Genomic DNA, 12,261 nt, shown 5'->3' on the forward strand with positions numbered 1-12,261 from the left:
ACCAGGGCTATAAACCAAAAACGAAAACCAAACCCATTGCCATCCAGTCGATTCTGACTCATAGCGACCCTATTAGGACAAAGTAGAACTGCCCCCTAGAGTTTCCAAGGAGCACCTGGTGGATCTGAATTGCCGACATTTTGGTTAGCAGTTGTAGCTCTTAACCACCAGGGCGCCACCACGGTTTACCGGTGCTACACCGGGAGTGTATTTCACTCTCGACCTAAATGACAAAATGTCTATATCAGTATCAACACTCCTGAAATAATTATAAAAATGAATTCAAAGCAGAAGCTAATGATACCTTTAACCATCCTTTAGTATGAAAAAAAAAAGATAACATTTCTTCTAACAGTTCTGAATTAAGGTGCTCACAACAGAAAAGCAAAAGAGGCGCATGTACTCGTTTTCTTTTATTAAGATCATGTCAGTGATGCCAAAGAAATACCTGATTAGAATGCATTCCCTTTATGAATTCCGTGTTTAAAATTGATGAGAATGAGAAAAAAAAAAAAAAGAGAGATGTAGTTTGGATACAATTCCATCATTCAGTGGACTTTACTGCTCAAAGACCAGGCTATTCGTTCAGTTAAAATAGAACCTGATTTTTTTTTTTTTTTTAATTCCCAGGTTTACCTCTTTTGTAAGCAAAAACATTCTACATTTGCCTCTGGGAGAGAAAGGGTTCTAGACCGACCAGCAGGGTTCCTGGAACAGACCCTAGCTCTGCTTCTGACAGGACAGGCAAGCCGAGGATGCTCCGCGGCCTGCGTCTCCCTGTCTTCAGGGCTCAGCCGCCCAGCATTTAGTGAATGTTGACGACACAGTATGAAAATAATGGGAACACTTTTAAAATGCAGGGAAATAATTGTAAAAGAAAAATCTAATTTTTAAATCTAACTATTTAAGTTGTTTTGACAAGTTGAGTAACATTATGTCTCAGACTTTGTTATCTTAAAAATCCTTGATTAAATAATTCAACTATCTTCAAATCTCAGCATGGATGAAGCCCATAGGTAGATCTTCTAACCCATCAAATTATTTCTTGGCAAATCAAAGGCGGTTTTTGTTTTTTCTTCTATGCATATAGTAAGGGAGCGCTGGTGGTACAAGGGTTAAGTGCTTGGCTGCTAACCTAAAGGTTGGTGGTTCAAACCCATCTAGCAGCTCCTCAGAGGAAAGACCTGGCAATCTGCTCCCATAAAGATTAGAGCCAAAAGCCCTATGGGGCAGTTCTTTCTGTCACATGGGGCTGCTCTGTGAAAATCAACTCGATCACACCCAACAGCACAGTGCCGACAAATCCCTTAGTTAGTTATGTTAGAAACAAGTGTGCCTGCCTTTTTTCCACAAACACACACATCCACAAGCACACATCGGCTCCATTTGCTAAACAGTGCAATTCACCGACAAGTGGTGAAACCAATATGAAGACTCACTAAGGTAAAGAAGGAAGATTCTCAGTGTTCAAAAAACATCTAGTTTATGGGTACAGAGCAGATTAGACAGTAGGGTGGCCCACACCATGCAAGAAAGGAGAGTCGAGTACATACTAAGAGGACGTTGGGTGCAGGTGTGCGGTGTGAGGACAGGAAAATGCTGGCAGAGAACCAATGTGAGCAAGACCAGTCAAAGATAAAGAACCCTAACAGGAATTTGGTGGCAGGGGAAACAACACTAAGAATTAGTCATTTCCAAACATCTTCTGAATACCACGGTTTGAACTCTGAAAATAAGTGTGTTCATTTTTGTGGTTACTATTAACCATTTAGTCACTTCTTTGTAATTTTTACCCAATCTGCTATTGTAGGTAACTATTTCAACCATGTTATTTGCACAGAAATCACTGTTTTGAAACTACCTCCATTAAGCTGAACCATATAAGATAGTTTCCCCCCCCCCATAGGTCAGCAGTGACAAAATATTGTCAATTTCATAATTTTCAACCTATATGTGACATGTCACCTACTGTACCTACAAAAATACTTTCTAGCTGAATTTACCACAGCCCTCAGGTGGTCTTGCCATATGAATAGATGGCAAGCATTGGGATTTTGTGAAGCTCCCTTAATTTTCCTTCAACGATGGCAGTGGGTTATATATCCTTTTACCAAAGGGCTCTAATTCTTCCATAGTTGCATAGGAAGAAATGGATCCCTCAATCCTGAAAGGTTAAAATGTCCACCTATATATTTTGGGATCTGAGATATCTGTGACCTAAAACTGCTGTAAAACTTAAAAGTTTTTTTTATTTTTTATATATTTTTTTAAAGTGCATGGGAAGATCAGGATGAAAATATCATTAAAGTTATCCCAGCTACCATGAGGAGGGAATCTGGCTCAGACAACCACAAGGGGTCTACAATTACAAAATATCGCTGTGTGTATTTTGGGGACAAAGCTTTCTCCTGGTTTATGTCTTGGTCTTGAACTTACTCTTACTCCCCTTATTTCCTTACACCCAGGATCTCAGTAACAACTTCTTTCATTAGTTTTGATGTCAATGCACATTCATCAAAATTATTAAGAAAATAAATTGTATTCCGTTATAAAATATGATATTCAAATGATTGGTTAAATTTGATGCCAATATGCTTCTGCTATGAAAGCCTGAGTAATGTTCCCAAATGTCCCCCTGTGCTGACTCCAGTTCCATCTAGCTTCAAAATATCTGCTCCACAATTAGTCCTAAAGACTGATAGACCACATAAACCACAGCCTCTGCTAGCCTGAGTCCAGAAAAACTAGACAGTGCCCGACTACCACCTCTGACTGCTCTGACCTGGATCACAATAGAGGATCCCGGAGAGAGCAGGAGAAAAGTGTAGAACAAAATCCTTGACTTAGAATCCTACAACTATCAGCATCATAAATAGCACCAGATAAGAGGGGATGTATTTTTCCCAAACAACCTGTTCCAGAGCTTCATATACAAGAGCCCGGAGTAGACACTGAGAAGTTAGAAGCCACTCTTGGCAATTATCCAAATTTTCACAAAGCATTAAGTAAATATCATTAAGGGCAGCTCAGTCTTGCTACCTGACTTTGTCACCAAGCAGCCTGACTAGTAAAAATATTTGTTTATAAGGAAAAAAAAAAAAAAAAAAGGCCAGTTCTGTTTTCTACAGGGAAGCAGTTTCAACATTGGCTCCTAACAAGACAATTACACACTTACAGGAAACTTTGTGTCTTCTGAAAAGTTGGCAGCTTGTTAGTTTTTCTCTACAAATTGCGTTTTTAAATCTCTTCTTGTTACCCAAATAATTTATTTTGCTGTCCAAACACTTCACAATTATGGCAGAATTCACACCAAAGAAACATTTCAAATAAATATTTTCCAGTTTGAGTACAGTTCCTTTTCAAATGTGGGAAGATGGTCTGTTCTTTTTTTCTCACAGCTGGCCATGGACCCTGTCTACAGGAAACAAAATGAGAACCAACACTCTCGCCTCAATTATTCATACAACACTTTTCTTAGAGTGTATTAGCTTATGTGAATACAGAAAAACTATAGTGCACACTACCCTAAAAAACCAAACCAGTTGCCATTGAGTCGATTCTGACTCACAGCAACCTATAAGACAGAGAACTGTCCCATAGAGTTTCCGAGGAGCACCTGGTGGATTCAGACTGCTGATTTTGGGTTAGCAGCCGCAGCTCTTAACCACTACACCACCAGAGTTTCCCCTAAAATAATGTTATTTCTCTTTCTGTTCTCCATAAATCCTTGCTGTTTGGAATACTTCTCCTTGAAAAAAATGACATCATTCAAAAACATTGGAAGTGTTTATCATGATTACTAATATAGAAAAATATTATTTTACTTGTGTTGTACTTTGTTGGTCAGCAAGTGGCTCCTGCTAGGACTGGGACAATGGTGACGAGTCCTTCCTCCCACATTTGTACAATGGACATATGGCAGAGTCGCCCCACCGCACAAAGGAGACATTTAGTCCAGAATGAAGGCCTGATATGAGGTCCTGGAAGTCTACAGAGAAACCATAATGTTTATACTTCCTACGAAAACATCTAGAGGGGAAAGCTAAGGCAGCAGCCACTTTAAAAGAAGAGAAATAGTACTGTTAAATAGCTAAAAGACTATCTAAACTATCTGTATCTGTAAGACTATCTGAAAAAGAGGAGAGAGTGAAGCTGCTCAGTGTGTGGAAAGTCACCTAAAGATTTAAACCTGAAAAAAGGCATGAATACCCAAAATAAAGAGAGGACTATTTTGCTAAGTTTTTCAGGATTCGTAATTACTTTTTCTCTCTTCCCTCTCTTTTTACTTCCTTTTCCATTCCTCTCATTTCTACCAAATAAACCATTCTTGCTTACTGAAATTCCAGTTTAAATATATATTGACTTTACATTTATACTATTATCGGGTTGTGTTTACATATTTATACAAACCTATTGCTGTCAAGTTGATTTCAACTCACAGAGATCCTATAGGATGGAGCAGAACTGCCTCATGAGGGCTTCCAAAGCTGTACTCTTTATGGAAGCAGACTGCTATGTCTCTCCCCTGTGGAGCAGCTCGTGGGTTTGAACCCCCAACCTTTCAGTTAGCAGCCGAGAGCTTAACCACTGCTCCATCAGGGGTTCCTTTGTATATTTTTGTATCTATCTATATTTACGGCTTCCAGAACATTGCTAGTCTGAATGACTCTGGAATCAAATTGGGAATTAAGAAGGAGGACACAAATCTTGATTCTGCCTCTTATTTGCTATGCAACCTCAAACAAATTGCCTAACCTCTTTGTGCCTTAGATTTTTCATCTATAAAGTGGGACTTTAAACACATGTACATCATAGGATTATTGTAAGAATTAGATGAACTAAAGAATACATGTATTAAACATAGTGTCTGGCACATGGTAAGTGCTGAATAAATGTCAGTTATTTTAATGATTAGTCTTATCTACATTATTATTAATAACCAATAGAGCATGGAGGAAAGGCATCGCCTAAATCTAGTTAGGTTGACTCGGAGATTGCCAAGTGGAATACATATGAAAGTTTGCTGATCAGTTGAACATGGCAGTTTCTCAATAACCATCCTTTAGATGGCTGTTTGCTGCATAAAGGTACCAGGTCCCTGAAGTTCTGTGGTAAGTCTTCTTGTTGTTGTTAGGTGTCATCAAGTCGATTCCAATTCATAGTGACCCTATAGGACACAGTAGAACTGCCCCATAGGGTTTCCAAAGAGTGTCCGGTGGATTTGAACTGCAGACCTTTTGGCTGGCAGCCAAGCGCTTAGCCAGTACACCACCAGGGCTCCCCTTGATATCATATATTGAGAATAAAATAGAAATCCAGTATTTAAAGAAGGGCAACTAGAGAGGCATGAAAGCACAGGAAATATAAAAGACTTAAGGAATTTGAGGATTTTTTGCCCTAAGAACAAATAGTGTAGTTCAGAAATACATTCAAATACTTGGCATTACTACGTGTAAAAAAAGGTGTAGCTCTATTTTATGCTGCTGCAGGGATAGAATTTGATCCAATTGGTTTAAGTTCATGGTTCTCAAAGTATGTTCTAGGGACCCAAGGGGGAACCTGAGACCCTTTCAAGGCATCTGCAAGGTCAAAAGTATTTCTTAATAATACTAAGCTGTTATTTCCCTTTTTCTCTCTCATTCTCTCATAAGCATACAATAGAGTTTTCCAAAGGCTACATGACATATGATATTGCCACAGATAGAATGGAGAAACAGATGTTAAAATCCAGACATTAAAGAGATTTTTTTAAAATGTAAAACAATGCTACTACTCCTATTATATTTTTTATTTTGGATTATGTAGCTTTTTTTTAGTAAGAAGATGCTATTTATGTTGACATACAATGAATTTATTATTGTTATTATTAAACAAATTAATAAATCAATATTTTTAAAGTCTTAGTCTTAATTTCCAATATGGTAAATTTAGATAGATGTACAGTTGTTAAGAGCTTGGCTGCTAACAAAAGGTCAGCAGCTCAAATCCACCTACTGCTCTTTGGAAACCCTATGGGGCAGTTCTACTCTGTCCTATATGGTCTGTATGGCCGCTATGAGTCAGAATCGACTCAAAGTGTTTGGTTTGGTTTTTTATAGTCCAAATAAAGAAAAACTCTTCCATGTTCACGATTCTGTTTATAAATGGAAAGGAGTCATCCTGAGACCAAAACGTTTGAGAAGCACTGGTTTTAGTCCAGCTGGAGCCTTGGCAGCCCAGTGATTAAGAGCTTGGCTGTTAACCAGAAGGTCAGCAGTTCAAATCCACTAGCCACTCCTCAGAAACCCTATGGGACAGTTCTACTCTGTCTGAGAGGTTCACTGGCAATGAGTTTGTTTGTTTTGGGTTTTTTTTTTTTATATATAGTAGATTTTAAACCATGAACTGCAGATAACTTGAGCTATTCAACACTGAACTGATCTTTTAAAAAGTAGTCTTTAGAAAATATTCTAACAGTAGCTACAGGATCATCTGTCAGGAGTGTGATAAAGGGAAAACATGCATTGACCCTAGTGATCTCTAAGGTTTCTCCAACTCAAAGATGGTGCAACTCCATTGCTAAAGGAATCGAAAAAGGGAGCTTGCTAAAAATATTGTTCTCATAAGGTTGCTGAGAAAGGTAGCTGATAGGCATATGGTTGGGGTGGAGGTTTTGGGGTAAAACAAAAGGTGCAGAACCCCAGTCCTAGGGTAGGGTGTTATTGAATGTCCTGATGGAGAAAAAAACGAGGCTCAAGGGTTTAATGACAAAGTCACTTAGATTTCATAAGGAGATCTCTTTCTGTGAGGCTGGAGAGTGGTTTCCGTGATGACTTCACAAGTCTGCCCTGAACATTCCTGAAATTAATGATTAGGAGTCTTTCAGTTGTCAAAGATGGCAACTGATAGACACACATATGGTCCCTCCTCTAGAATATGTCACAACTCATATCCTTGTAACTTCTGTTCATTGTCCTGGTTCTATCATTTGTATCAACTCAGACTAAGTCTTTTCTCTTTTCCATGCAACCCCATACCAAATATTTAAATACAGTTGCACAAGAGAAAAATGAGCAAACCATGGGAGCACGAGTCACAAAAGAAGAAATGCAAACGACAATAAGCGTATGAAAAAATTCAACTGCACTAAAAATCAGGAACTAAAAGCAAAATAATAAAATGAAATACCAGCTTTATTCATAAAATTCACACATTTATTGATGAAATTGAACTCTGGCAAAAGTATGGCAAAAGGAAACTCTCATATACTGCCTAGGAAGAGCACAGACAGTACGACTCTTCTGAAAAGCCATTTGTATGAAGAGACCTAAAATGGTCCTGGTCTTTGACCCAGAAATTCCACTTCTAAGACTCTACCTTAAAGAAATGATTGTACATATATATGGACAGGATTTTCTGTATAATGATGTACATTTTAAGGAACAACTGCCAAAACATTATTCTTTAACCATAAACTAATAAACTGGTACTATGGAAAAATTAAGTAAAATATTCTTCAGAGCCAAACTGGTTTGACCATCAAACACACATTGTCCTTTTCCTCAGACGCCTCCCTACTGTGTCTTCCCTTGTGTCCCTTTCTGCTCCTCCCTGATGGAGCATGTCCCGTGCAAGGAGCCTGCACAGGAAGTTCCACAAAGGGACCTGTTATTCACTGCTCTGTCTTCTGTTCCTTAGCATACAGTAATGCTTATATTTGTTGACTATTTATAGGAAACACAGACATATAAGCAGATAATTACTATGAAATAGTAGGTGTCTAGCGATGATAGGCAAGAGAACAAGGCAGAGGTCAAAACATGAAGAAGTTGGTACCTCCTTCTTAGAGACTTAGGACTCACCTGGACATGTCTTAGGGCCAGGTGTCTCCACCTGACCATGATATTCATTCTCTGAGTTTCTAACCTTAAGGAAATGTGATCTCACATTTCCATAACTTTTCTTTTCACTTGAAATAACTTGGTGCCTAATATTAAGTTCATCACTAAAACTCTTTTTAAACAGTATTTTGAAAAATCTTGTCTGGAAAGAAAATTGTTCTTATTCACCACTACAAAGGCAGGATTCTGCTGTCCAGTGCAGATATCTGCTACACATCTCTGCACTTCTGTGATGTACTGCCAAATCACTTATTCAATTTAACATTCTCAAATGATTGTGGTAAAAAATACTTCCCCCCTCCACCCCGCCCCCGCTAAAGATTTTGACTACAAAGGGAGAGAAGACATGGGTTTCTTTGCTGGCTAGTCTGAAGAGCAATCAGAAGGCTAGGCTACTCTGCCCAAAGTTTACTAAGGGGGCCTGAATTTATCATCATTTTTTAGAAAATAGCATAAAAGTAGATCATAAGTACAATTCCACCAAGTCTTATTATTCATATATATATATTATATATATATATATATTTTATATATGTATATATATATAGTCCCTTTTAGTTTCCTAACCCAGGTTACATATGACCAAGCGTCAACCACCTTCTTAGGGGTGAGAGGGACAGGAAAATGTGGGAGAGGTGTAGAAAAGCCATTACCTTCTTCTGTTAAAGGCCAAACGAAATGCTTCACGAAATGGACCACATCACACCAAGGAACTCTTTTTCTCGTGTAGTACAGACTGATAAGTCATGTAAACTTTCTCAACTGTCCATGTCATTCTGTCTCCAAGAGATAAAGTATTTAAATACTGTGATTCTTTCATGAGTACAATTATTCACAGCACACACTGCCTTATTTTATCCCCCCATTACATAAGTAACTTAATTGGACACAAGCCTAGCAGCTGGCCATTCTTTCTATCAGAATATCAGTCATCAGGATCAGCCTGTCTATACAAAAAAAAAAAAAAAAAAGCTGACACTTTCATATGGTACCGGCTTATCGCGAAAAGTTACAGGGATTTCTTCATTCATGCATTTAATGATTTATTCAATGAATGTATGTTTCAAGGCTACTCTGTAATGTCAGGTACTGCAGATACAAAGGGAAACAAGGAAAAGTGCCTACCTTAGAAGTGTTTAGAGTATTGTTTGGAGAAATAAAAAGCAAATAATGAATGGCACCCCAACGGGACAGGGCCCAGAGGCTGTCTGTCTCTGAGGGCACCTGGGATGGCTGTAATCTACCGTACTTCCTTACACCTCTTCCCTGGAAAAGTTAAAAGAAAAAATACTGTTCCACAGAACTGGCTACTTTGATCCAGTTTAAGACATTTACTGAGAATCTAATCATAATTAGACTATCTGTGTTTAATTATGGAAGAGATGCTACCAATGCAGACTTTAATGGCAACAACGTACCTAAAAAATTGTATTCATTCGGAAAGCGAGCAGGGGTGTTGAAAGTTGAGCACAATTCTGAATGGATGGAGGCTGCCTGCAAAAAGGTAAGCAATGACCTGCGATGGAGATGCAACCCTGAGCTGGATATTTGGCAAGAATGGACTTTCCTCCTACGCTTCTGGTATTTCCATTTGAGTGGAGACTGAAAGAGAGCGAGGGTGCACAAAAGTTTTCTCACAATATTTTGCAACTTCTGCTTCCGGACTCAGTCAGAACTCAGAAGTAGCAAGAGAGTAAAAAATTAAAAAAAACAAAAACAAACCTTTTTTTAAAACGACAATTGCTTTTCACCCACAAAACTGAGTGTGTTGAATTCAGGTTTGCTTGAGATTTTAGTGAATATTTGTCATGAATCTATTTTTATTTAAAATGAAAAAAATGGCTTATTTTAACACATAACATCTTTTATCTTAGCTGAGGGAGAAATAAAACCTCCATTTGAGTCCAGTCAAAATAGAGAAAACATTGTGGTTTATAAACATTGCATTTCTTTAATTGAAAAAGCCTGAAGCCCCGGGTATCTGGTGACAGTACTCAGTGTCACAAAATCTTCTATTCTCCGTGGACACCTTGTCGACTAGCAAACTCAGAAAAACCTAATTTTCTGAGAGATTGATTGTTCACATTGTGATTAGCAAAAACCCACAGCTAATTTTCTCTGCTCTATTAGCCAAATGCTTTTGGATTTTGATATAAACTTTATAAACAAAAAAACTCTTTTTCTTTACCAGAAAAAGATAAAACTGGCTATTTAACCTAGATGCATATACATACATATAAAATATGTGTAAAAAGTTCTTAATTCCATCATATGATAGAGTTAAAATATTCTGTACATCAAGAAATAGATCTTCCATTTTATACAAAAATGATTTTTAGCCACTTATTTATTTTTAGCCCTTTAGTCACTTTATTTTCTTAACTAACATATTTTACTATTACTCCCTGAGAGAAGGCTGCCTACTTAACAATTGCTAGTCACAGGATGTGGCTGCCTCAATTTTTATCTTCATCTGGCCAAACATAACCAACCTATTTGAGCAGCTATGGCTCTCAGCTCCCATTTTATAGCCACTAAATTTTCCCTGTCCCCTACCCCACCCCACGCCCCTGACGTGCACTCATAAAACCACAAGGCAGTAAAGGTCCACAGGGAACTTGCAGCAATACATGACAAGTGAAGTAAGCCTGCAGTGTGCAAGGACTGCATTACGCTAGCTCTGGCATCAGTTGCCAGAAAATGTCTCCAATGTCCTCTAGGAGCTCAGGCATAGTATAAAAACACCCGTTGCCATCAAAACTATTCCAGCTTGTGGAGGCCCCATGTGTGTTTGAGTGGAGCTCAGCGGCATAGGGTTTTCGGAAGTAGATCATCAGGACTTTCTTCCAAGGTGCCTAGGAGTGAAACCACCAGCCTGCCAATGAACAGCTTAGTGCCTAACCATTTGCACCTCCCAGGGACACCCTTCACACTGTGCTGTCTCTGTATTAGGCCTCATTGCCCACGGGCAAGTATCTGGATCCAAAGAAAGAGAATAGGGTGGCAACAGGAAAGAAACTAAACCAGTACTTTTTAGCTTAAAAAAAAAAGAGAGAAATGAGGACAATAGATGGTTAAGAGCTATGGCTGCTAACCAAAACGTTGGCAGTTTGAATCCAGCAGGTGCCCCTTGGAAACTGTAAGGCAGTTCTACTCTGTCCTACAGAGTCTCTATGAGTTGGAATAGACTGGCCTGCAGTGGGTAGGATGGGTAAATATCTATTCCTTCCATGTGCAAACATGAAAATATATCTGTGACCCTTTTCACTATGACACATTTAATGCTATTCCTAGTAAATTTTACTGAACACAAGTGCCCTTCACAGTTGAAATGGCCATGGAAAGAAACATGACAGTGAGCTCACATGATTTGAAACAAGCTCTTATTAATTTCTGAAACAATGACCAAAGTAGCCATTGTACCTTTTGGAATAACTGGTAAGTACATAAATAATTCTTACATCAAAAAAAAAAAAAATTCTGTCCATTTGGTGGTTAAGAGCTACTGGCTGCCAACCAAAAGGTCGGCAGTTCGAGTCCACCAGCCCCTCCTTGGAAACCCTATGGGGCAGTTCTACTGTATCCTATAGAGTCACTATGAGTCAGAATCAACTCAACAACAATGGATTTTCTAATAGTTAATACTTCATTATTGTTACTACAATAAAATCTGTGAAAGTGGGAACCTGTCTAAAGCAGAATCCTGTCAGAGAAGGAAAACTCAGATATTTTTCTTTAAACTAGCGATGGAAAAGTGGTAAGACTGCACCCTGTCATAGGTGGCAAACTTACGTGACCAGGAAAAACGAGGCAGTCCCATGGAGGTCCAGCTGTCACAGGTTTCACTGTATAAGATTTTCTCCCTGGGAATATTTATCTTTTATGTAAGTTTCTCAAAATAATAAACACCTCATCGGTCACTGTATGTAGCACCCTACAGACCTTCGTGGTGAATACTGTTTTGTGTGTGCTTTCTGATGCACCATCTAAGAGTCGAGCATGTAGTTTAGAAAAGCACAATGTTACTGCTAAGGACGCCCTGAAGAAATCATTTCTACTAAACCAATTTTTCTCAAAGAAAGGTGGGAGTGAAGAATCTTGAGCCAAGGGGAACTTTGGCAATGCCAGCAGATATTTTAGTTGTCACAAAGAGCTGGGGGAGGAGCTGCTACAGGCCACAGGACAGCCCAGTTACCCAGCCACAAATGTCAGTCATGCTGAGGTTGAGAAACCCTAGACTAAGGGCTTCATTTCACTGAAAAAGGAACTAACTGAGGCTTAAAAAGGTTAAGTAACTTACTTAACACCATACATCAGAACCTAAGTCTAATAAAAAGAAAATTGTAATAGAGTTGAGATTCAAACCTAGTCCCTGATTCTT

General features: G+C 38.6%; 1 protein-coding gene across 10 annotated transcripts in view; it reads right to left on the minus strand.

Annotated features, from left to right (window-relative positions):
• PTPRC (protein tyrosine phosphatase receptor type C) overlaps positions 1-12,261 on the minus strand; it is a 136,699-nt gene that overhangs the window by 106,239 nt on the left and 18,199 nt on the right. For 4 of the 10 annotated variants that reach the window (XM_023548250.2, XM_023548248.2, XM_023548246.2 and 1 more), the window contains exon 1: positions 11,673-11,715. The exons of the other annotated variants lie outside the window; for them this stretch is intronic. In XM_023548250.2, the coding sequence (XP_023404018.1) occupies positions 11,673-11,700 (28 nt within the window). In that variant the 5' untranslated portion in view covers positions 11,701-11,715. Of the gene's footprint in view, positions 1-11,672; positions 11,716-12,261 lie in introns of those variants that run through there. 10 annotated transcript variants of the gene reach the window in all.

Source organism: Loxodonta africana, chromosome 20 (genome assembly GCF_030014295.1).
Source record: "Loxodonta africana isolate mLoxAfr1 chromosome 20, mLoxAfr1.hap2, whole genome shotgun sequence".
Classification (NCBI taxonomy): domain Eukaryota; kingdom Metazoa; phylum Chordata; class Mammalia; order Proboscidea; family Elephantidae; genus Loxodonta; species Loxodonta africana.